This window comes from Amborella trichopoda, chromosome 4, assembly GCF_054954075.1.
Source record: "Amborella trichopoda isolate Santa Cruz 75 chromosome 4, AtrichopodaSantaCruz75HAP2 v2.0, whole genome shotgun sequence".
Lineage (NCBI taxonomy): Eukaryota > Viridiplantae > Streptophyta > Magnoliopsida > Amborellales > Amborellaceae > Amborella > Amborella trichopoda.
Genome location: NC_142339.1, coordinates 48,128,836 through 48,155,661, shown reverse-complemented (window position 1 = coordinate 48,155,661; position 26,826 = coordinate 48,128,836). Strand labels below are relative to the sequence as shown.

Below are 26,826 nucleotides of genomic sequence, written 5' to 3'. Positions count from 1 at the left end.
GCTCTCTCTATTGATTTTTTAAACCTAAAATTTGTTAGGAATTGGCTCAAGGCTAAGTGATCAGGATGATAAGGCGCTACAACTTGATATCTGGAGTTCCATTCCTCCTAAAAGTAGATGAGCATATCCCACTAAATTATAAAAAAAAAGCCTAATAAGTTCTTTCTCTAACCGTATCCATTTTCTCTCCCAATTGATTTCTGATGCTCTCTTTGTTGATGCTTTGAATCCTAAGCTTTGTTAGGAATTGGCTCAAGGCTAGGTGATCAGGATGATAGGACACTATCCGGAGTTCCATCCCTACTAAAAGTAGATGAGCACATCCCACTAAACTATAAAAAAAAAAAAAGAAGCCCAAAAAACAATAGTGAAGCCCAAAAAACAATAGTGAAGCCCAATCTTTGTACACGAGAACTTCCATATATGTTACCAAATAAATATTTTAAAAACTTCTAAGCATCAATAATTCTAGGAAAATTATCATAAATATACTTTAATTTTAGTCTATCTAGAAAAAAAAAAAAAAAAACCCAACTTTCATAAACTTCATTCACACAATTTTTCTTCAATTTTGGTCGTTTAGTGACTAAAATAAAAATAATCTTTACGATAATTGTATTACCGTAATAATTTGAATTAATATTATGGTACTTTAAATTAAAAACCTAAGCCACTTTAAATACCATAAAACCTCCACACCATTTTTCTTTAATTTTGGTCGTTTTGTGACTAAAATAAAAATAATTTTCATGGTAGTCGTATTACTATAATAATTTGAATTAATACTACGGTACTTTAAATTAAAACCTAAGCCATTTTAAATACCATAAAACCTAAGCCATATTATACGGTTTTTAAATTACGGCATTAATATTACCGTACTTTAAATTAAAACCTAAGCCACTTTAAATACCATAAAACCTAAGCCATATTATATGGTATTTTTTAAATTACAGTACTTTAAATACTGTAAAACCTCATAAAACCTAAATTAAAACCTAAGCCACTTTAAATACCGTAAAACCTAAGTCATATTATATAGCATTTTAAATTACAATACTTTAAATACAATAAACCTAAGCCATATTATATGGCATTTTAACTACGCGACATTAAATACTATAAAACCTCGTAAAACCTACAATATTATAGGCATACCGTATGGATATACATTAGATACATATCAATATGGATATCTATATATAGAGATATAAGGTTATTGGTGTTCATATCTCTTGATTATGATAAGATTTGGTATTTATCTGATGTATTTATATACAAGTAACAATTAAGGATAAATACATACCACCTAGGCATCTATATATAGAGATATATATTGATATGGTTGTTGGTGTTCATATCTCTTGATTATATGTAGAGATACATATTGATAAGGTTATTGGTGTTCATATCTCTTGATTATGATAAGATTTGGTATTTATGTGATGTATTTGTCCACCCGTAACAGTTAAGGATAAATATCATTAGTTATGGATAGATACTACCTAAATATAATACTACACAGCTAAAATGCCATATAATATGGCTTAGGTTTCATTGTATTTAAAGTACCGTAATTTAAAATGCCATAAAGTACTGTAATTTTAAATGTAGTATAATATTAATTTAAGTTATTATGGTAATACGACTATTGTGAAGGTTATTTTGGTCGTTTTAAAATATCGTATAATATTAATTTATGGTAATACGACTATCGTGAATGTTATTATGGTAATACGACTCCCGTAAAGATTATTTGGTCACAAAACAACCAAAATAGAAAAAAGTTCAAAAAATCTTTTTTTTTTTTTTAAATTTTCGTTATGAAGGGAACACAACAGTCATTCTAATAATAACAAAAACTATTTGATATTATGGTAATAGTAGAAACTACAACAGATATATATCTATAATTTTTTTTTCTTTAAATAAATAGAGGAGAAACTATAATGGATATATATATAATTTTTTTTTTTGAAAAACTACAATGGGTATATCTGTAAATTGTTTTTTCTAAATAAACAAAAATTAGGATATATTTGTGATTATTTCCCATGATCCGAGAGAACTATAATTTCAAAGTTCCAAGGAATCAACGGCTTCCTGTTACGAAACGTGCCCTTGTTGATTTTGAAGTGGGTTGCAATGGGAAACCTTCTCGGCTAAGGAACGTGTTTCCGCGTTTCGCTGCACAGGGTCGTAGCTCCATGAAACTCCAACTCGCCGCTCAAAAGGAATAACCTTCTTCTGCTCATTCAAATTTACACATTCGAGCTTTGGTTGTCTTCCCGCACGCAGAGAGAGATTTGATATCAGACATGGCTCATGGCGATCAAAACCAGATGAAATCAGAAGCGAAACAAGGAACCCATTCTGAAGATTACGCTCCTTACCCTAAATTGGATCCTAAAGATGTCGTGAATGAAAATCAAGGGGGGGGAGGTGGAAATTGGGGTACCTTTGTAATGGGGTCGAACCCTGAAGCTGAAACTAATGCTCCTTCTCCAAAAACAGTGACATGGAGCCCCCAATTATCGTCTGAAGCTCCTTCCTCCATCTCTGGATCTGCTCCGCCTGCTACACAGATGCCTATAGATTCGAACCCCTATGTTACACCTGCTCCTGCTTCTTCTAGCAAAAGTAAGATAGTCAAGTTTTACGTTTTCCTAGGGTTTCTTTTAGTATACGGCTTGTTGGTATGAATCGGTTTTTAGTAGGTTTGAATTGCTGTTTATTTTGTTTATTTTTTCTTCATTATTTCTTGCGATTGATGATGTTAAGATTAGGATCACTGATTTTGACTTTTACATATTAAGTGGGTTTTCATTTTCGGGGTATTTGGTAGTTAATTTGGGTGCTTTTTTTTTTAATTTAAATTTATTATTATTATTATTATTATTATTATTATTATTATTATTATTATTATTGCAGCTAAAATTGATGCCGTTAAAGACGTGCTTGGAAAATGGGGAAAGAAAGCTGGGGAAGCCACTAAAAAGGCTGAGGATCTTGCGGGCAATGTCTGGCAACACTGTAAGTTTCTAATCCTATTTCTCTTTCATCTTTTGGGTTGATAAAGTTGTATGAGATAATATCAAAAGAGAAAATTACAAATGAAAGTTTTGAGTACTCTGACTTGTAAAATGTTCTGATATGTAATGGTATTGCTCGCAATTTAGTAGATAGATTTGGGAATATTCCCATTTTGTAATTGTAAATGTTGAGTGTTTGGTAGTACTGCTTTTTGTTTAGGGATTTTCTATCCATTTGGCAGGTAAGAGCCGGTGTCCATACCATACATGCAAATTGTGACTCTTGTATAAGTCCGATTGTATTATCAAACAATTGGAATACTGCTAACTTGTACATTCATCACTGGTGTCTAGTAGGAATTGGAATTTTTTATTCTGTTTTTCTTTTTATCCTCCTTCGTAATGTCATCATGGTTTATGTTGAAGATAATGCATGTTTACTTTGTTAAATGTCTAAATGGGTTGATTAAGGGAGTGGCTAAGGGATACCTTAAATAGCCATTAGAAGATCTCATTTCAGCTTGGATTATGATTTATGAAAACATTTTCTTCAGAATTTGTTCCACAGAAAGAACGTGTAAATTCTTTCCAAGAAGATTTTTTCCTTTAAGGCTGTGATGATTCATTATTATTCTTGAAAGCATGTTGCTGCAAATATTTGGAAATAGATGTAAGTTCATTTTGGTAATGGACGCAGTTGTTCAAGTCCTTCTTTACAAAAGTTGCATCTTAAAGGCAATCAAATAGCCTTTTCAATATATTGAAAAGGTAATTGGATAAATACAGATGTCAAGGTTGCAATTTTTCATACATGTGCAACCCTACAAGGACCTTCTGGGCAAAATCCCAACCCCTCAACCCCTTATGATAAGGAGTGTTTTTGGTGGAACTTGGAAGAAAATGAAACTCTGATTTCTTGGAGAAATTTCATAGTGCATATATTTTTTTTAATGCCCCTTGGAGAAGCTCCGAGCTATGCGGATTCACAATGATTGAAGTTTAGAAATATTGTTAAGAGTTGATGTTTTTAATGCTTCTGAAATTATCTTTTGTGACTCTTTCTTTGTTAAGATGAAGCCTTACATGTTTGCAAATTATTTCGGATTCATCAATCTTTGTTGCATCATTTTATGACGCGTATTCAAATTGATGGCTATTGAATTGAAACCCAACAAACACACAGAGCTTTCTTTGAAGGAGTGAATATTATCGACCATGACTTATTCATCACAGACTGAGTTATTCTCTTGGAGAACATCCTGAAGAGGGTTTTCTTTCTTTTGAAGCTGGAATGACTTGATCTTTTGAACAGGTTGATTCGGATTTTGTATCATATCAACTCAATAATTCTAGTTTTCATGGAAAATTCTATTAATTGGTTGGATTGTTCACTACCAGCCCTTGATACCCTCTATGTATTATGACACTCCAATGACTACCATGGAAGGCTTGAACAGGTTTGCTACATTGTGTATCACATTTATGGGAAGCTTGAGTGAATCATATTTCAATGTTATGATCAAGCCGCATCATATCTGTTGTACGCATATGCTCTTATCACCTCTTGGAAAGCAGACCAGTGGAATTGTGATAGTGTAATGACCTCGTCAAACCTTTCAGGATGAATCAAGTCAGGAGATCGATCTACCTAAAAGCTTCTTTCTTTTCTATGGATCCATGCAGAGGAAGAATTTATTTGAAATCTTTGCTAGGATATCCAGAATGTTACCTCCCATCCATCTATCGCTTACTGCATTCACCGAGGGTAAACCAAATTTATGGAATCGCTCTTAGACAATATTTTAAAACTCAGGGGATGGACTAAAAGCTTTAAACATGTACTAGATGTTTAACCCATCCTAGATCAGTTGCAAGCACGATTCCCCTATGTTGGTATTTGGAATTTGAACGCTCTAAACCTCTGGGCCCAAATATTATTTGCTGAGAAACTGAAAAAAATCTCAAGGACTTCTTATGCGATGAAGATAATGATGTAAATGACATTCACTTAATCAAATAGCTGATTATGTAGGTCTGTGGACGGTGTGGTTGGCATTTAAAAAAAAAAAAATCTGAGTATCCCATATTGTTTAAGTAGAATGAACTTTGGTTTCTGGAAAAATTTCACTTTTGGTCTTCTGTGAATAATGTCGGGTATACAACAAGAATTCCTATTGTGAACCATAATGTCCCTTCTTTCTCTTCGGTTTGGAATTGGGTTTGTAAAATATATTGTTAGTCAAAGAGGAAGTCATTGGTTAATGAACTACCTGAGGAACATACTTTTATATAATCCTTGTCTCATGGATGGTTCTTTTATTGATCATTTTGTGTCTTTGAGTATGGAATGTTATATTGAAGTCACGAAGTCCAGGAAAAGGTGTCTTGGTTACTTGTCTCAAATTAGATTTAGACTAAGTCAGGTGGAAGTTAATAGAAGGGTATCAAATCTTGAAAAGCAGTTTTAAAGATGAGCTTATTTAAATATGAGGAAATGATGGGAATTTTTCTGCCACATCTTTGGGGTCGTATTCGGACCAGATTCCAAAACATTTTATTTGCTGTTGTTAAATAGAGTCTTTCCCTAAGTATCTATATCTACCTTGCTGGCATAGCATGGTAGGCCCACATCAGATGATCTGCAAAGTATGGGTATTTTGCAGTTAAAGGATGGTCTCTTTTCATCTTTCTAATTTTTCTTTTTCGCATGACAGCAGGAAAGTTGTTCTTCTATAGCGGCTTGTACTTTTTCTTCTATTGAAATTGTCTTTCTAATCTTGATTGTGATCAGCAGCTCCTCTTTAGCTGCATTCTTTTTACTTGCATCATTTGATAGTCCATTGATACCAAATTTTATTCGCTTTACATTATAAATAGGTTGTCAAAGATGAATTATAATTTTGGTCTAAAATTACTTTTGAGAAGGTGATGTTAGATTGGTTTGATGGATTTCTTGTTATGATATTTGAAGACTCGAAGGAAACTATCGTTTTAAAGAGATAGCACCATGTGGGGAAAGGGGAATGTGGATTTCTCAACTCTCCCCATGAATTCAAATAGTTTTAATGCATGCGACTGTGCAATTTTGGAATGATGCAATATTCTTCAACCACTATGAAGGAAACCTTATGGGAAATTGTAGCTTTAGTCACGTCAAATTTAAGCTGATGGTAAATGCGTCTTCCAATAACAATTGCTCCAGATTTGATTGGATTTTTTTTTGAAATTGTGGAAATATTTATCTCAGGTAGGGAAAAATCGATAACTCCATATTTGCACATTTTATGATTCCTTGTTAAGTTTTCAATTTGCCTTTTTTCACAGTGTCCTCCATTCCATGTGTCCTACTACTAGTACTAAACAAGCTCTAAAGTAATAACTGCTTACGAGAGGAGATTCGAGCACTGAGCAGAATCATACCCAGGACTCTGTACTGCTTTTGACTCCTAAGGTACCTATTGTATCTGAGTGGATTGAGGTGGTGCGCATTTGTGGATAGATCGATTGGAGAGGTACAAGGCTTGCTAGTAGTTGAGGAGATAAGAAGGCAGGATTGAACTCATACGGCGCCCTTCCTTTCCTGTGAGTCGACTCCATTGAGAGATGGATAGATAGCCATACCTTTGAAGTGCAGCCTCTCAATCCTGATCATTCCCTAGCCCATTTGTTTTCCCGACTCTCGTTCCCGAGGGGATCGAGCTCGAAGAATGGGCGGGCTATTCATTAGAATATGGATGGTGGGACTCTTTATGAAATGTAATAATTTTCCATGCATTCGGACTTCAACTTCGCCCATTCTTTCCTCTTAACTCTCCTGAGAAAGAAGTGGTGAGGGCAGGGGTAGGTGGCAAAGAGGAGTAGGGAGCGCATGGTATTAAGTTCACAACTATATGGATTCTTTTATCTTTTACTGTTCTTAGAAGTTATTGTTTTATATTAGATGGATGTATGATCATCCATTTCTTAGTGGGGATGTTGCTAAGGAGATCTTTATGCAGCTGCCTTGGGTTTTCTTATGGACTCCTTTTAAGTCTTACAACTAAAGAAAGCTTTATGTTTCCCCTATAAACCCAGTGCTTGTTTAGAGTATTTCTTGGCTGCAATGCTAATTGGGAGGTTTTATCATTGTACTACAGACTAATAAGTGTTTGGCAGATATTCGACCAACCAGATTCATGTACTTTTGGTTTATATAAATTGTGTATTGATTATTTGTGATGATGAGCCTTCCAAATCCAGATACCCGTTCTTAAGAAGAGTTTCAGCATGAGTTTCCAATGTGGGAATGCTATTACATACTCGAGAGATCAGTGTTATATATTCTACAAATAGCACCTTTATGACTTGATAGAGGTACATGCCAATGCTAACTACTTGCGCATTGTATGGCGATTGGTATGCCCATGAAGCTCACATGTGATTTTTTAGCTGGTGATGGTGAGATACTTAAATATGAGCCTTCTGGCATGTATAAATACTTCATTGGTGGAGTTTTGCATCTGACTATCACCATTTCGGTCAAATTTCATTGAGGCCAAAGTGTCCTGCCCCAGGACCCCTCACACCGTAGATGTTCATCATTTTCTTAGATATATCAAATTTATATTGTGGACTTGTTCTATCTTTGTCTTTGAATCGTTAGCAGACAAAGTGTTGATTTAATCTGGATGGGACATCTTGATACAAGATGGTTCACAACTAACTTCTGTATAATTCTAGGTGAGGTTCTTATTTTATACTACAAGTCATTGTGTGCAAGTCAAATGTAGGCTGAATACAGAGCGGTATCTGTTGCGAATTGCTAGTAATGAGAGTGTGAACTTGGTGTCTTTTGATAGATCTTGTGGTTCTGATCTGGGGGAGATAAGATTTGTACTAGTTGCGTGGCTTATGTTCCAATATTGCATGACAGGTCAATTCTTATATTTCACTAGAATTTGCCAAAAAATCACCTGCCTCACCCATCACCAACCTGAAATCCACCATCTCCTCCATGGAATGCCGGAAATCAGTGTACAGAACTAGTGAGATGGCTGGAAATGCTATACCAGAAAAGATTTCCGGCAACGGTGAGATAATTGAGCTGGAGTTTTTAGGTGAGAAGAAGAAGCTCAGCTTACGGATCGTATGATTGAGCTAAATCATCACACTTTATTGCTAAGCTTGCCGAAATTAGATCCTGCTAGAGAGAGAAAAACTGAGTCCTGCAGTAGTAGAGAGAGAGAGAGAGAGAGAGAGAGAGAGAGAGAGAGAGAGAGAGAGAGAGAGAGAGAGAGAGAGAGCGCTTTAAAGTTTTTGAGATCAGAGTGAAACATAAAGTTACTCTGTGGTGTAGTGATAGTTTTCAGCAGTTGAGAGGAAAAACATACTTTTCAAGCACAGGGAAATTTCCAGGTTCGCATCCTACTGTTGAACTACCGTGGGGGTTTAAAGAGGGAAGGATAGAGTTTCCTCCCTTTAGAGAGAGAAAAATAGAGTTTTGCAGCTTTAGACAGATACAAAGCTTTCTAACTTTAGAGAGAGAGAGTTGTCTGGTGAGCTTCCAATGGGTGAATCTGGACCACCCCCTAATGTCCTTATATTTCCTTCCCAGCTTAGGGCCTCATAAACAGCATGCTGAAATTAGTCAGGCTCTTTGTTTCTCTCACTTAGTATCCTTCTACAGGAGAACTAGTAATGAAGAGCTCTCCCTTTTTTCCACCCAACTAATTGGTCTTAAGAATGCTGGTTTTATTAATTAGTGGTTGCCCTTCTCTCCATAGCTAAGCTTGCTGAAAGTAGACCATGATTGAGCTAAGAAGAAGCTTAGCTATAGACTATGGGTTTATGTGAATTTGCATCATGAGGAAAACCATGAGTCTTTGGAGGTTTTGAGACCGAGAGTGGTGGTTTCCAGACTAACCTGAGCAGATTTTCGGTGAAAAGGTTGGTTTTTAGTAAACAATTGGTAGATTTAAGGTGAATATTGGTGGTTTGGGGGTGAAATTTGGTAGTTTTCTGGTGAAGATGAATACGATTTGTGTTTTTTGTGAGTTTTGACATGTAAAAATGGAGGGTTTCCTTGCAGTTTTTTGGTTGGAGAGAGAGAGAGAGAGAGAGAGAGAGAGAGAGAGAGAGAGAGAGAGAGAGGCATTGATATTCTGTAGATATCCCAATGGAAGGGCTCTACAGCTAAATTGTTGATATCTGAGTGTGAGAGAAACCTCTGGAATCATTGTGGTGTCATTGGATAATACACCAGTTGACCAAAATGCCCTTGATATTCTCAAAAGCAAGTGGATTCCACTCGTGCTTCATATATTTAGTTCTCCCTAGTAGCACAATAAGAATGGCACTAAATTGTGTTGTTTTAATGCATTGTGCACCTGACTGAGAACTGAAATCTTGCTTTCAACCATGGTTCACGGAAATGTTTAGAAAAATGGATTGGTGACCCAGATCACCCATCTCGAAAACCGGTCCGGATTAGTGGTTTGGATCGGTGGATCGGCCTTATCTGGCCTTAAAAAAATTTTAGAAAAAATACTTAAAATCGTTATAACTATTGCTTTTTGAGTGTTTTTTTTCTTTTTTAAAATGGGGGTAGTGCAGTATAGACTTCCAATATGTTGCAAAAATACGTCAATATTGAGATGTTGTTTGTTGTCTAAGGGTCTATTGATATTGATTTTGATACTAATTTTTTATACTAATTCTGAAACAATACTTTTACAACTCATTTTTTGATTTTTAGTGAAGACACGAGTGAGAAAGTGCTTTTTTATTTTTGATATTAATTTTGTGATGCTAATTCTGCGTTTTTTTACTAATTTTTAGTGAAGGTCTCTCTCTCTCTCTCTCTCTTTCTCTCTCTAAAATATTGTCTTATTGAGAGTGGAGAAAAATTGTTTTATGATATAAACCAAGGTTTGAAAAAACGGATCGGCGACATGGATCGGCGATTCGGATCAGAGAATCAGGCGGATCGGTGAGTTTCAACCCCAAAAGTAAAAAACAAAATCCAAAAATCAATAAAAATCTCCAAAAATAGTGTTTCTTTAGTTTATAAAACAAATTAGGAGCAGTGCATTATGTACTTTTATTATTTTGTAAAAATACGCTAATACTGAGACGCTATTTTCCTATCTGAATTTCTGTTAACCATTCATCCATATCATTGAAAAAAAGACCTTATAATAAATAAGGATATAAGTATGGAAAAAGTTTATATAAGGTTGCAACCTTAAAGTGTAGAATTAAAGATGTACCTCAAAAATCCATCGGAAAAGATTGTTTTAATGTTGAAAAACCCCCTAATTGATCATCTCAACATCTAGATATATGAATATGAAAAAAAAGATTTTTTTGAGTCCCAGAAATAGTACATCTCGCAACATATTATCTAGACCGTCCATTTTTAAGATTTCATATGTTTATATGTCTACTTGATTTTAACCATTTTTGGAATTTAAAATTTTATAATTAGATATGAAAATAGATTTTCAGATAATCTTAAGAATTTTTACACCAAAATTACATGTTATGATAAAATTTGGAGGTGCGCCTTAATTGGATTGTTTAAGGTTGCAACCTTATAGAAACTACACCCTATAAATATAAAGTTCAAATGGAGGATATAACAAAGGCGGTTCCGTTCTTCCTTTTCATCGTGTTGATGCATCTCATTGAATTCTCTCGACAATTCATTGAGTTGATTCATGTACGTCTTAGAATCCTTGGGGCTGACCTGACTATACCCACGTCCCCCACAATTGAAGAACTGGTACTCTCCTTGTCGAAGTCCCCAAGGCTTGTCCAGTCCTCGTGATGGCCCCTAATCTTTTGCTCACACGCATACTCGTGCTCGCCCCCACCCTCTTGCTGTTGGATCTCGGGTTGTGTATATCCTGGTTGGGATAGGGTTGTCTCAGAATCATAATCTCTTTCACTTCCTCCCATACCCCCTTCCCACTCTCCTTCAACAGGTGTAACACTGCCTATATCTCCAACCAACTGCTCAAAAATGTCGGTGAGGAACCTGCTCTTGCTCCTGCTCCCCTCCTCCTTACTTATCAACATCTTGTTCTTCACACTCCTCACAGTTTGCCTCGAGGAATGCTCTCTTCCCAGCACTTGAGGCTCTTCCTCCACCAACCACCGATCGGCTGTAATCCTCAATCTTCCTATCTAGATGTCGCCGTTGGAACTTCGAATTTTAATGAATGAAAACAAGTTTATGAAGCTTCTCGGAAGCAACTGATTTCTTCTGCGGGTGTTTATCCACTGGAAGGTATTCCAGTTCTGCTCACATCCAGTAGCTGAACTTGTTTGGGAGAGCACCTTGATTGCTATCATCTTTAAGTGAGGTGTGTCTCCACCATGATGACATTCCTATCATTTAGCTGAAATGAGATGTAAAGTGCGTCGTAAGAAATGGGCGAAATATTCTATGCGGAAAATGGTGTAAAGGAAGACACAATTACATACTAAATTATTTGAATCCATCGTACTTCGTGAAGCCATGGCAAGTCTTGTTGCAAATGGGCCTTCCAGTTCCCTATACATAGACATCTACGCAAGACATTATGCTTTAGTTTTTTAATTATGCGTCAGTGCATCAAGTCAATGGAATTTTTATAGGCTACAACAATTGTTACCTCACTCAGTGCTGCTAATTAATGTTTTCGGTTCCTCTCGAAGCTCTCAATAATATATCTCACCCCCTTGATGACCTTGTTAAGAATAATAGGCACCTAGTAGAAACAACTGGAGTTGAAGTAGAAACCTATATAATACAAAGATGGAGAAACCATTTAAATTAACGTCGATGAAATATTTTAATCTATACTTTCTAAGCATATAAATAAACATTTTACCTGTATAGTGGATCGTGCGGCCTAGTTGATTTTTCCACCTTCTGTCTATGATATCTACCATTGCATAGGCAAAGTTGCACTTCTGCCCAATCGATCTCTTCGTCCTCTCTATCCCTTCATAGAGGATCCCCATGGTGGATTTTTTGTCACTATCCACCATTCTTAACAGTCTGACTAAAGTAGCACTTGCGAAATTGATGTGGGTACACCTGGACCAGAATCTCGTATTAGAGATTATGACCTCATTGTTTTGTCCCTTACGGGACTGTCCACTCCTCACTAGTGAACATCCTCTTCAATGTGGCTTTCGACTGTACAATAGAGTTCATGGCTAGGTAGTCCATCACGAAGTGGGTGATAGCGGGCCTGATTAACTCCCTGTAGGTATACTGTCTCATCAAATAACAGATCCTGGAGTGGTTATAGATAAATTTTGTAATCAACCTTGCCGATGCGAGAGTCTCCTTCACATTCTTGAGCCTGCCATTCTCCTCCAATATGAAATCAATACAATGGGTAGTACATGGGGTCTATACCAAATGTTTTCTTTTTTCCATCAACTTTGAACCTACTGAAACATAAGCCTTGACATTATCTGTAACAACTTGGACCACATGCTTCTCTCCCTCCTCCTTGACTATCTGGTCTAGTCATTATATAATGAACTTTGCTTCCTTCTTCACCTCAATGACTTCTCTACTGGACAAGAAGATTGTACCACGTGGTCCTGGGCAATAAACTAGAAAGTTTATGTAGTCTTTCTGATTGAGTCTTTCTGATTGACTTTGTCCCTCCAACTGTCACCCATGATGGTGACTCCCATTCTCGGCCAACTCTCCTTAAGATCCCCAATCCATTTTTGAGTATCTTCTACCTCTGCATCCAAAATTGCCCCCTAAGCTCATATGTTGTAGGAGGCTTCATCCCAGGCCTTGCTTTTTGAATTTCAGCGATCATAGAGGGGTAATATGGGCTGTTGGCTGCGTTGAAGGGAATCTCTTAATCATACCACCATTTCCCCATATACCTTGCCCTTAAATGTCATGCACGTCATCTGTTGAGATTTAGGCTTCAAGGTCAATGGATATGCGACCCTTAGCTGTTGGCCTAACCGATCTACTACGTGCTCCTCTCATGCTAGACAATCCAGGAGTAATCTCTTGTACTTCTAAAGTGTGGAGCGAGGCTGCCCTAGATGACCCCTTTGTTGCAGTTGAAGTGGCACTAGGTGCCCCTTTGTTGGGCCCTCAATATATGCTCGGGGCGGGCCCGCCATACATGCTCGGGGAGGGCCCACCATACATGTCTGGGTTGGGGCCTCCATACATACCCGAGCCAGGCCCTCCATATATGCTCAGGCCCGGTGCTCCATACATGCCCATTCCTTAACCACTACAACTACCCATCCCGCTCTCCCGCCGGTGTACTTCTTCCAAGCTTGGCTCTCATTGCAAGCTTCGTGTCGTGGTAGAATTGCTGGTCTGGATTCACTCTACTTGATGACACATATAGGCTAGCGATCTGCTCATCCATCTTCTTTTTGGCTATCTTCTTACCCTTATAAGCCTTGATGAGGGCCATTATCTGTTTCTTGACATTGCCAGGTACATTGGTACACGGAGCGCGCCCCCCCCCCCCCCAACCCCTGTCAAATACTGTTTGAACCGGTTTACTCCACTAGTTGTGACCGTTTGGCAATAATTACAAACGATTATATTTTTCTTGTTTGGATCAACTCTGACCTCATGGTGCCATGCAGGGTCATCCGTTAATGATAATTGTTGAGTATACAAATGGTTAGAAAATCATACTCAATGTTCGACAGGAAGATTGATGTGCCTCCCTGATAGTAAAGCATGCAACTAATAGGAATTTTAAGAAAAAGCATGCTACTAATATAAGGAAATATATCGTCTACACTCTACAAATATGCTTATTGTCTCTCCTAAAATGGAGTACACGCTTGCACATCAATGCATCTAAGTAAATTAAGTTCATTAAAAAAATGAACTAATATACTTTATGACATTAAAAAAAGGACCCAGTTTCTATGCGGCCAAGCCCAAGCCTGCATATGTAGAAATGTAGGCCTCTTAATAAATCTATTTTTGAGATGGATTTTAAGACTTAATTTTTAAGGACATGTAATCTCTAACATGGAGATCATGAATACGAATAAATAAATAAATTTTAAAAACTAGAAATACTAGTTCTAGTAAGAAAAAATTTGGACCGTTAGTTTCCATTGTTTTTAGATGGAACACCTACCTGCATCCATCTTGAAGATGGATGCTTTACACTTTCTGGACCGCATATGTAGAAATGTGGTCCAGCCCGTATGAAACAATTTTCCTTAAAAAAATTTATCAAAACATTATTGCAAAAAAAATTCAATAAAAAAAAACAAATTCTAAAGTAATTTGAAGATGTTCTTGTAATTTCTAAAGTAATTTCTAAAATAGAATTCAAAACATTATTGCATAAAAAATCAAATAAATAAAGGACAAGTTCTAAAGTAATTTCAAGGTGTTCTGGTAATTTCTAAAATAGAATTCATAATTATATTCATAATCAAATAACAAAAGATTAGTAATAGAGAGCTAATTTATAATTAAATCCATTTGAATTCTATATTTCCATAATAGAGAGCTAATTTATAAAATTCTATCATGCACTTAAAAAAAAGAAGCACAAGAAAACAAAAATTGTTTCAAGGATTAAGAACACACTAGCGGCAAGGGAATTTTATTTTATCTTTAATTAGTACAACGAGCAAATATTATCTAGTAATCCAAAGGTCCTATTTGCATTATTCTAGTATTTTCTATTTTCATCTAAGCCACCCATGAAAGAGATATGCTATTACAAAAATAGGAGAAAACCTTAACTACAATTATACCGGCACAAATATAGAAAGATCAACGATAAATAGATCCTAGAATTCATCATGAAACAAAAAAAAAGGATCATGCTGGGTTATTTTAAATAAATGAAAATAACAGGCAAAACAAATACACATGCATTCAAGTCTAAATGTTATAAAAAAATAATTAAAAAAGAGATAAAAATACTAGAATATTTTTCTCAAAAACAAAAAAAACTACAATATTAAAAGCAAAATTATATAACATTACAAAAAAGAATAAAATTAAAAAACCGACATTTTTCCCCTAAATTTTTCAAAGTCACGAGATAAAATTGAAGATAATTAAAAAATAGAAAAATCCTTATTCCCATAGTCATCAAAAGACATAATTTTATTTAGCAAAATAAGTTTTTTTTTTTTTTATAGAAAAATCGATTTCTCAAAACCACTAAAATTGAGCAACGTTTCGAGCAAAAATCGACCTCCAATCTTCTAATAATTGAACAAATCAACACACAAACATTGTAAAGCCTTCGATTATCTTTCAAACACATCAACGTTCATAAAAAAAACTTTTAAGTATTGAAGATTTAATTCAAAGAATGGCGAAAATTTTTTATCCATAAACTTTTCATCTATTGTGAGCAATAAAAAATTCATATAAAAAAAAGATTCAATGATAAATAAATTGACTTATTTTATTTGAGAGATGAAGCCTTGTGATAAAAAACTAGAACTAAATTTGATCTAAAACGAGCCATAAATTGATCGGAATCTTTAATTTTGAATTGATCTCATGTTTTTTCAGCAGCAGCATTTCGAGCAAAAATCGACCTGCAATCTTCTGTAGATTGAACAAATCGATCCGGTAAAGGCTTCGACCATTTTTCAAACACACCAAATTTCCCAAAAAAAACATTTCGTATTGAAGATTTAATCCAAAGAATGGCGGAAATTTCAGAACCGGTGAATTAACCACCCTTTGAATTGATTGGAATTTTTTTTTTTGTGCATGTTTGATTCCCAAAACATTGTTTTATAGTCATAATACGATGATTTAGATCAATAACTTACTGCAAAAGGCCAAAATATGGTTGAAAAAGGAATAAAAAAGCATAGAAAAGCATGAGATTTGCTCAACCCGTGACCCACTGTGTTTGTGCATGAGACTCGGCGATTCCACTACAGCAAATCGCCAAATCGCTATTAAAAATTGGCGATCCACCTGGGGGGGGATCGGGTGGAATCTAATAATTTGGCAGATCCGGATCGTCCACCTCCAAATCTGATTCGGATCGGTCGATTCCGATCCGCATCGGTAGATTCTGATCCAGATCGGTCGATTCCGATCCGGGTCGGTCGATTCCGATCCGGGTCGGTCGATTCCAATCTGGATCGCTGAATTTTAAAACCTTCATATAAACAACATGTCCAATGATCGATTGAACAGTTTCTGATGTAAACTTTATTAAGATTTCATTTAGGCAATGGAAACTTTATAAAGATTTTATCTATAAAGATTTCATTTATGATAGAACTTTACAAATGAGCAATTGAATGCCTAATGATATCTTTAAACAACGGTTTATGATATAAACTTTATAAAGACTTCATTTAAATTATGAACTTTATGGAGCGTTGAATTTATTGTTGGACTCGATCTTTGGCTGTAGTTTTGTTCATTGGCTGGTCGTCACATATAGATTAGGTTATGGATTTTGTGTTTAATTATTCGGTATGTAATTCACTTTTTATTTTGATTATGATTTTGTTCAATTTATTTTGTATGTTTTATTAAAAACATGAGCTTTTTGTTAGTTTTATCAATTATTCATTAGCACCGTTAAACATCATTGGAACTAGAAACTAACATTTCAAAGCCTATTTTGTTTTATTTTATCTTTTCTTGGGTACCAAAATTTCAAAGCCTAGAAAGTTGACATAGGTGAAAGTCGAATATAGGATCGCTTTTTATGGTCCTTTTAATGGGATGTAACTTTAGGCCATAAAAAATCAAACAAATTTTGTTATTTTATTCTTTGGATTTTATACAATGGGGTTACGCTATTGATTTTGTTACTACATATCCAGGAAGAAGTTATTTTAACAATATACGAAGATGCGAGGTGATCTTTCCAATAATTTTTTATTTAATAGCAGGCACATTTTTCTCATTATTTATCCCCATGTTTACATAATTCATTTGTTTATAATGTAAACAATGGGATAAATCTTTAATTCTACGTAACGGATGTAAGGGAAGAACGAGGGGCACCACTTCTATAAATGACCACCTCCGAACTCAATCTTTTTATGCTCCATTGCTCCTTATGGATTGGGGCCCTCTATATTCATGTGTGGGGCCCTTGTTAAATAAAAAATTTTAAACAACAAAAGTGAAAATATTATCATGCGAAAGAAAATTAAATTAAAAAATTGAGAAAAATAATAATTATAAAAATTATAAAATGGGGCCGAACCGACCGGTTCATTATAGGAATCAGCTTGTTTCTACAGTGAACCACCCGGTTCCCGATATATGGTGGGAACTGAACTGTCCCACCAATTCTCGATCTGGATTTGGGCGATTCTGATCCAAATCGACCAGTTCTTAGGTGGAACTGGCCGGTTCCCGATATATGGTGGGAACTGGACAGTCCCACGGGTTTCTGATCTGGATTGGGCGATTTCGATCCAGATCTGCAGTTTTTAAAATCTTGGTTCACACCAAAACTCTCCTAACCTCTATGAAGGTCTGGATTGCGGTATTGGCTCATGATATAACGTCTTATGTTGTTTTCCTTCTCTTCTCATTTATAAAATGACCTTAATATTTTAACACTATTGTAATGGTAATGAACTAGCTGTTATCAAGGTAAATTATGCTATTTTGAACCAATGATTTTAAAATATGCACAATATATTTTGGACTTCCTAAAATATTCTGCCCTTGATATCTAACATACCTTCTGTGTGAAAAGTTAACATCTACAGCCTGCATAGTGCCGATACCTTACTTTTGACATGGGCGTAATATATTTTTTACTTCCTTAAGTATCCTGCACTTGAAATCTAGCATATAATTCTTGGAAGGTTAACATCTACCACTTTCCGTGCCTATGCCTTTGTAAGTCAGGTATCTTCCACATAATTTAGCTGTAGAGGCCTTCCATTGGGGTATCAACAATACTTTACCTAACTTTCATGGTCTTCAAATAATTGATCCGTTTTTCTGCAGAATAAATAATATTTACATGAGGCATCAAAGCTTGAATTATTTTTCTTGATGCTTTAAAATTCAAAATTTAAAGTACATGTCTGAAATTTTAATATTTTGAGTATTTTTTTCCTTGAGTAGAAGCATCTCAGGAATGTAAATTACATACTTGTGTATTGTGTTACTTTTGTTCTATATGTTAGTTGTCTTTGGAGGACACAAATTCCTGATTCTTTCTTTTCCAGGCATGTATGAGATGTATGTGCTTTCCTGAGTAATTTTCATTTCATGAATGATGTTTTCTAAGTCCTTTGCATGCTCACATTGTTAATAAAAGCCTTGGTTGTTTATGTGGAACTGACTCCAAGAAGTTTATTCACCTCCCCAAAAAAAAAAGTCTAAGAAGTTTCTTGCCTTTTTTCTTTTTCCAAGATCCAAAAATCACAATTCTCACCTTTTTTTAATTGTATTGGCACATGCATGGTTTAGAGGCTTTCAGAATAATGAATAAAGGTGTTGATGATGTCTCTCTATATCAGTGAAAACAGGACCTAGTGTTGTTGATGCAGCCATGGGAAGGATTGCTCAGGGAACTAAAGTTCTTGCTGAAGGGGGATATGAAAAGATCTTTCAACAAACGTTTGAGACACTACCAGGGGAAAAGCTACTCAAGTCATATGCATGCTATTTGTCAACTTCTGCCGGTCCTGTTATGGGGATTTTGTACTTGTCAACAGCAAAACTTGCTTTTTGCAGTGACAATCCTCTTTCCTACAAATCTGGGGACCAGACTGAGTGGACTTATTACAAGGTACAGCTTCAGTTATTATAATGCTTGCTTACACTGTGTAGTTGAATAGTTTGAAGTGCAGTTGCAATGCCTTGCTTAGAATGGGTTTTTATTTGCCCCACAAATATCTTAGAACCTGTATCAAAATACAGAAGGATTTTAGTTTACGAGTAAGTGCTAAAATTGTTCTCTGATGTATACAGTTTGGGATTTTGAGTAAATTACATATGTAAACTTGTTTGGAATCTTCTGTTGTGGACTGCCCATCAAATTAACTGTTGGTGTGAAAGAATCAAGTGTGCTTTTTTGAATCTTTGCTTCACATACATGTAGAAGTTGAATTTGGACTAGAAATGCGGCTGAGTATGCTTTTTCATATCATTCACCTTGTGCAGATAAATCATCATCATTATCATCATTCGAGCCTGATCCCAACTTTTTGCAGTTGACTACACGAATCTTGTTCTGCCATTCCACTCTATCAAGGGCCATACCTTCTTTCTGACAAATCTATTAACAAATCTGTTTTAGCACTAAAGAAAGAAAAAATGTTGACCAGTCCTCACTAGGGAATAATAGTAGATTTAAGACCTAATTGTTCATACAATACAACATCTTCCATGTTCTCGCAATGCAGAGTACAAGATTATCGGGAGAATTGTCATACTTTCTATAATACATGTCCATGAAGTTTTCCCATCTCTTTGTGAAGTTCTTCCTTGATACAGGGTTGTCAGCTCAACCTTCAACTACTTTGTCCTCTTATTTTTTAGTGAGGGCATTTTAGTGATTCCTGAGTCTCTTTTGGATGATCTTTAAGCTCAATAGCTAAACTGCCTTTTTGTTATTAGGTAGTGCTTTCTTGTGGTTCCTTAGTAAGCATTTATGTTTTGATAATTGGCAATGGTGTCTTTTTTTTTCTGTTTGGTAATTAACTGGACTGTTATTTGTCTAGTTTGCAGTATTTTCATTGATTTCCATCAGTTGGCAAGCACGTGTACATAATAAAACGACACTCTGCGTGTGTGTGTACATACACATGCATATAACTATTGGTGGTTTGTGTATTTATATACTACTTGGCAACATGAAAACATTGTACACTTCTTTCACCGAAACGAAAAGAGCATACAATGACCTTTTAAGTTTTTAAATAGTGCCTGATCTCAAATGTTGTTCGTTCTAAGTTGAGGAACCTTTGTCTGGAGCATTATACTAGATGCTTAATTGAACTTGCAGCTCTAAACTAGTTGTGGTGATTAATAAAAGTAAAACAGGAAAAAGATGGAACTTGTGAATAGTTGTGGACATTGTGGCATAAAACCACTTTCTATCTAAATTGACACATCTAAACATCTAAGTTAGGGGCCAAATAAGTTCTTCATTTGGACCTGAGGGTAAAAACTCCTATCTAGTATCTATTGGACCCAAAATTCTCACATAATTGGTCCAGATCATTTCCTCTCCAAGATTGAATCTGGATGACCTAATTGATGGACATCAAAGTCTAGGATTATTTAGCTTAAAATCAATTTTCTTTAATTGATGCTTTGATGGATCATATTTCTTTCGAAATGATTTTAGGTCCTAAAAAGTACTCCTTATTGGTAGCTTTGACCACAGTTCCAGATAAACAATTTGGACTCATGGGACAGTCAAATACATGCCCTTACACATGAGGTATGAGTGCAAACATCCTCATGCCAATATCATATGTTGAAAAAATGAAGTAATAAAATAAAAGCCAGACTGATATTGTCGGAAGGTAAATGGAAAGGAAAAGGAAATGATTCTGTAAAGTTCAAAAGCAAAAACTACATGTTGTGGGCACCTTAGGTGGACTAACTGAAATGCTTGACATAATTTGGACACTTTTTGGAGATATTGCTTGGTTGTGGGAAGTGTAGCAGGACTTGAAGGTGGGGGAAATGACATATCATGATTGGGAAATATGATGGATGGTTGCTGGAGGTTTTGGGTTAATTTAATCCCTACTAAGGCCACCTACAACTTGAGGCTCACCACCCACAATTTTCTAATCCAACCCAACTCTCTCGTCCCCCAACCCAAAACATAAAAAAAAATAAAAAAATAAAACACCCACAGCCACCCACCCCATCACACACCCCCCCCTCCCCACACACAAAGAAGACTATCACAGATTTGCTCAACTCTTTTTCTGTTAGATGTTAAATATATTAAGAAGGCCTCCTACTTCAAAGAAAGACTAATGGTAGCATATAATCCCCTTTCTTAGGTTGTCCTCCGAAAACTCCTTGTTAGCCGAAACACGATCTGTGATAGCTCTCCGAGAAATGTGAATGGCATCCACAAAACAAAATTAGCTTGTACTTGTAATCCCAGCAAAAATTCCTTCTAACTCCATGGCATGAGGGATACCTTGCCGAACAATTAACAATTGGGAGTTGCTTTATATGACTCTTAGTGAGTCCTTCAGAAATCTTCTTCAATGTCTGAAATCTAAATTTCAAACTTCGCTTCTTTAAGTTAGTCCATGCAGAATGTTTGTTTTGGGGTTCCCTGCTTAGCTATTACTAAGCACAGAATTGACTATTCTTATTCCTTGAGAGACCTCCATAGCATGATCAACCTTTTTCACTCCACTGAATCGTGCCCAACATACCGTTTAGGTTCTGTACTCTTGCTACTTGAGGATTGAACTTGGGGCTGGACTGTGGGTGATGCGACTCCGCAAGGTTCATAACTCATTTGCTAAAACTTGGAAACCATTTTTTTAATCTCTGACTTGCCTATGAAATAGCATCCTATTTGATGACTGATCTTTGGTGAAATTTGGTCCACAACCCAACCCTATTTTTGGTTGTTCTTCCATCATATGCTTGTTTACCACAAGAGGAAAAAAAAAGAAAAGAAAAAAACTTTAGATTTGTGGGATTTTAGTTTCGGATATACTGTTTATCCAAAATTTTGAGGAGCTCAGATCGACTAGATTTGAACTTGAAAACCTAAGTTTGGTTTGGGTGTTTTGATTGGGGTTGTCTAATGAAACTCTGACAAGGATTGGAGGCCTCAATTCACACTGAGCATGATGTTTGGGGGGTCGGTCTCGGAATATTAGGGTAATTGTTTTTCCAATTTAAATTCATATAATTGATGTTTCTTAGGTAAATTTCATTTTTCTCACTTTAAATTTGTATAATCCATCTTGTATATTCTTTTTTATTTTTTTCCCTTTTTGAACCATTTTTCACTAATTTTCCCCATTTTTTTGAGCTCTTTGGGAGGCTCAGCAGACTCGAGCTGGTCTACTTGGACTCACTTGAGTAACTTGGACTGGTCATGGTTTGAGTTCTGCAGCCAAACCGTGATTTCAAACAGTAGCCAACACCAGAGCCCTGTCGAGAATTCCCCTACATTTAACAAAAAGCCATGTCTTGCTTTTATAGATGGAGTTACTTTGGGTATATGATATTTTGAAAAATCTTTCTGCCTCATTAGTCTCTATCCATGTCTCTAAAGGTCAAGTCTTGAATTCTGAGCAAATCTAACCTTCAACGATTACCCCAATAATAAAATCCCTCCTATATGTGATGGCTATCCAAGAAAGAATTGGGGATTCTTGTCTCCCTCTTCAAGCCACATTACCATAGGTCTTTGCCTCAAACTATTTTTTATTTTTTATTTTTTTCCTTCTCTTACCAAGGTCTTGTCTTTTCTCTTCACCTGCATGGCACCATGCTCCTCATTAGTATCCAACATACCAATTTCAAGGGAAACCATCTTTCTAGTACCGATTGTTGGCATATTCTAAGGAATAGCCAGGGCCCTGCATGATTGAACGTACCTGAGATTAGGACTTGTGCCCGGTGGCTCCATAAAACTGATTTTCCAGTCAATAGTAAGAGTTTGGGCATATGGCGTTAATGACTTGCCTAGGCCGGGGTAAGGACCAATCAATCTCATGTCTTTGAACATGAAAGGCAGTCAGCTATGGCCAAGGGGAGGATGTTCATATGACTAACTGTTAGGTGCAGCTTGAGAGAGGCCTTGGGTAAGCCCTTGAGATACCCTGGCCAAAGCAAGCCCTTGTGATAGTCTGGGTAACCCAGACTTGAGATCCATAAAAGAACACCTTTTTCCTTGTGTAAAATGCAACTTTCATTTGATGTGGTTCATTAGTAATCCTGAAGTAGTTCAGACCTGTAGCCACCTTAGAGATGTTTCATTTCATGTTTTGATTATTTTTCTATCTTACTCTTAAAACCATTAACAGACTTTAGAGGTTAACGGACTATAGAGGTCTTCTTCTACTTTTCTAATAAGCTAATTCACCTTAGATTTGCTTGAAGATTAGAGATTTCAAAGGAGTGGTCATTTCTTTAAATTGGTTTTACGAGCAGAAAGTTGTGGCCTAGAGGAGTGCTCATATGGCCCTGTTTGGCATGTGCAATTGCAAATATCTTAGCTCCCGCTAGAGTGGTCTTGCCTGTTTGGAAGTGCAAATAAATGTTGTTTCTTAAATAGGCGTGGGTTTCATCATGGCCGGGGCTTCCCACTAGAGTGGTCGACCTGTTTGGAAGCACAGATACCCAGTTTTTCTGAAATAGGTGGGTTTCACCGAGCAGGGCTCGGAATGGGCCGGGCTAGCCCTGGTTCTAGCTCAGCCTTAATCCCAATAGGGTCGGCTTAGGCCTGGCCGGTGAAGAGGCCCTGGTCCAGACACGGCACTGGTCTTGTACAAGCAGGGCCTAGTAGACCAAAAAAGAAAAAGAAAAGGGTGGGATCGAATCGTCTTGTCATGGCTGAGGCCTGGCCCTTCATCCATGATGGCCCGACATTGGCCGGGCCTTCGAGCTGCATTTTTGTGGCCCAAGCCCTAGTTTTTTAGAGTTGGACCGCCTGGCCCACTGCCACCCTTGCTTAGGTCCTACTGCTGCAGTGGGAAGCTCCCACCATGGTGATACGGTTGGCAATGAGCCTGGCAACCTGGCCCTGTCAGCCCGAACATGAATAACGAGGGCCTAGGCCATATAATGGGGCTTGAGGTCCAGGGCCATGATGAGGATGGCCTGACCTGATCCTCTTGTTTTTCTTTATTTTTTCCTTTTTCTGTTTGGATCTATTAAGCCCAGCCTGTACAAGTTTAGGGCCGAGCTTACGGGCTGGGCCAAGGCCTCTTTGCCAGGCTGGCTTATGTTGAACCTACATGGACCAAGGCTAGCCCGAACTTGGCCTGGCCCATTGCCAGCCCTAAACTGAAGAGGATGTTTGTTTGTGTGAATAGGTGTGGAACCTTGTATGGTGCTACTTTCACCAGGATGAAAGCCTTTCTTAGGAATTTCCACTTCACACTGGTGATATCTTGTCTGGTAGAGACTCCCACCTTCCACTCATTGTTAGAAATTTGGCTGCTAGGCGACCGGGAGGCCAAAATGCCTAGGCGTGGCCTCGGCGGGCTCCCTGGGCATACTTGCTCATACGCACCTGCCTAGGCAGCCAAGGTGTTGCCTCAGGGCGGTGCCTTACAGCAACTTGTCCGAGGGGAAAAGGGTTTTTGGGGGCAAATCTAGCCCCCTAAACCCCATTCACCTAGTGCCAACCAAGAAAGAAAAAAAACCCCGTAATTTTTTTTAAAAAAAATAGTTAAGGCCTATAGAAATGGCTGCTTTGAGCCGGAGGTATAGAAAAGTGCTATGCCTCCGTGGAAGTCTGAGTCTCAAACTACTATTTTGATGTACAGTTTAGTGCAATTTTGCATATGTCTACTCTGAGTTCTAAAGAATCCTATTGGTGAAAGCAAAAGGCGGTTTCGACTCCCAACACACAGGTACTTGAGTTCCTTCGCCTTTTGGTTCTCAAAAGAAGAAATGATTTCTGTTAAGTGGCTGGTCCAGGATTAGTTGACCCCTTGGAAATAGAGTCAATGATTGCTAGTTTAACAAGAGGCAGGTTATGTTGGGCAATTGCCACTTGTGTGAAGCAAGGGGAGGCACATATCTTTCAGGAGGAGCAGAGAGAACCAAGTGTCTCTTGCATACAGGACTAACTGGGACAAGGGACCTCCTAGAAGCTTAATACCTCCTAGAAGCTTAATATAATGGTGTGGTGAATCCACTTTATGAGCTTAAGGACTTATGCAAAGGAGGCTTGTTTCTTGGGATGTACTCCAAGAACTCTCATTCACCATACTCGGTTAATCACCAGATATGGAGGGGAGTATTGACCTTAGGTCTGTATTGGTTCTGCCTTGAACGTCGCTCTGTGTGGGATGGAGACCTTAGAAGGATTCAGGGCTTTCTGCTGTCCAAAGGACACAATGTTGGTTTGACCCTAAAACCGAAAGCTACTATTTGTGTTACTGGTTTGCAGGCAGTAGAAAACAGGAAACTTGGGAGAGCTTGTTATTGATGATAGTACTTCGGATTTCAGTGAAATTTTGAACACTGAAAGTACTTTTGAGTCTACTTTATGTAGACAAAATTTCAGCTTGAATCAATTTGTATTTTGTGAGATTATGAGATCTTAATGAAGGGAAAAGTTTATATAAGTGTGAGGCTCTAAACAATCATATTAAGGCACCTCAAAAATTTCACTAGAAGAGGTTGTTTTGATGCCCAAGTATCCTCAAATTGATCATCTCCATCTCGATGCATGGACATGAGAAAAAAATGGATTTCAAGTTTGGGAAATAGTGCATCTTGTAATGCATTTTTGGACCGTCAATTTTCAAGATTTTCATAGATCTGCTAGATCTACACTATTTTTTAATCTTTAAATTGTATAATTAGATATGAAATTATAATTTAAGGCTATCACATAGATTACCGGTATTGAAACCACATTTCTCGACACTATTTGAAGGTTTTTGTACTTCAATCGTTTAGAGCCTCGGCTCTATACAAACCACACCCATTAATGAATATGTGGTTATTGCCACCATGTAACTGCGATTTTCAGACATCCTCCATTACCTCTCTAAGTCCACCTACCCTAGATCTATTGGGATTCTGTTAGTCCTTTCCCTATTCCGAACATACCAATTTTATGGACCACCATCTTGCTAGTGTCGATTGAGACTCTCAATCACTTCCTGACTTTAAACCTTTGATTTGCTTTGAACATCAAGCTTCTTATTTTACCTGAAAAATGCTCCAAGCTTTAACAGGAAACTCAGATCGTCATCTCTCCATATCCTCTAGATGAGGATGATCTGGCCACATAAGCTCAACGCCTCAAACACAAAAGGGACTAGCTCCTGTCACCAAGACCATCATTAAACAGTTGTTGCTGCATGGATGTTATTAGCAAAACAATATTCACGGTCTCTAGCAAATGAATTGACGAACCCAACTAAGAGAACTTTGAGATATTCTTTTAGATGTGGAATGCAATGCCTCTTATTCCCAGCAGCAAAATCTGGGTCTGCCTCAGGGTAAATTTGGCTAAATAGGGAAACATTAGCCCATGTAGCAGAGATTCAGGTATGAATAAGTGATTTCTTGTGTTGAGTTTGTATATGACATAAAACTGTTAGTTGCATGATGGAATTTGTTGAAGATTGATGTCATTAATTTTGTCCATAATTCTTATTGCTCTCGATTTCTCTGTGTTTGGAAATAGGTGGTGATCCCACTTCATCAGCTAAGGGCCATCAATCCTTCTACAAGCAAAGTGAATCCTGCTGAAAAATACATCCAGGTTGTATCTATTGACAACCATGAATTCTGGTTTATGGGCTTTGTGACTTATGACAGTGCTGTTAAAAGCCTGGTAGAAGTTCTCAAGGATCATGGGCCACAAGCAGTGTGATGGTTGTAGAATTGGACTACTCTGTGAAATCCACCATAAGCTATTGGAGCTATCTGATAATTAATGTTTAGCTCTCATGTTTGGAAACACATGTTTGAAACATAGGGAAAGCCTGCCTAATTATTTGACATTTTGTGATTCTTGTGTAAATAAACTCACTCGTGGTTCTCTAGATGTCCATATGTCTCATATTACGAGATAGGAAAAACTGATGAGCATGATGTTAGATTCTTGTGTGTGATTTCGACCTTTATGTCTAGAAGAATTCCAGTGCA

General features: G+C 36.9%; 1 protein-coding gene across 1 annotated transcript; it reads left to right on the top strand.

Moving 5' to 3' along the window:
• The first annotated feature begins 2,275 nt into the window (after positions 1-2,275).
• LOC18431050 (FH interacting protein 1) lies at positions 2,276-26,826 on the top strand. The gene is given in 5 exon segments (XM_006841183.4): positions 2,276-2,640; positions 2,932-3,033; positions 18,510-18,781; positions 26,363-26,526; positions 26,528-26,826. Coding segments are annotated over 5 exon segments (948 nt in total). The 5' UTR covers positions 2,276-2,318; the 3' UTR covers positions 26,616-26,826.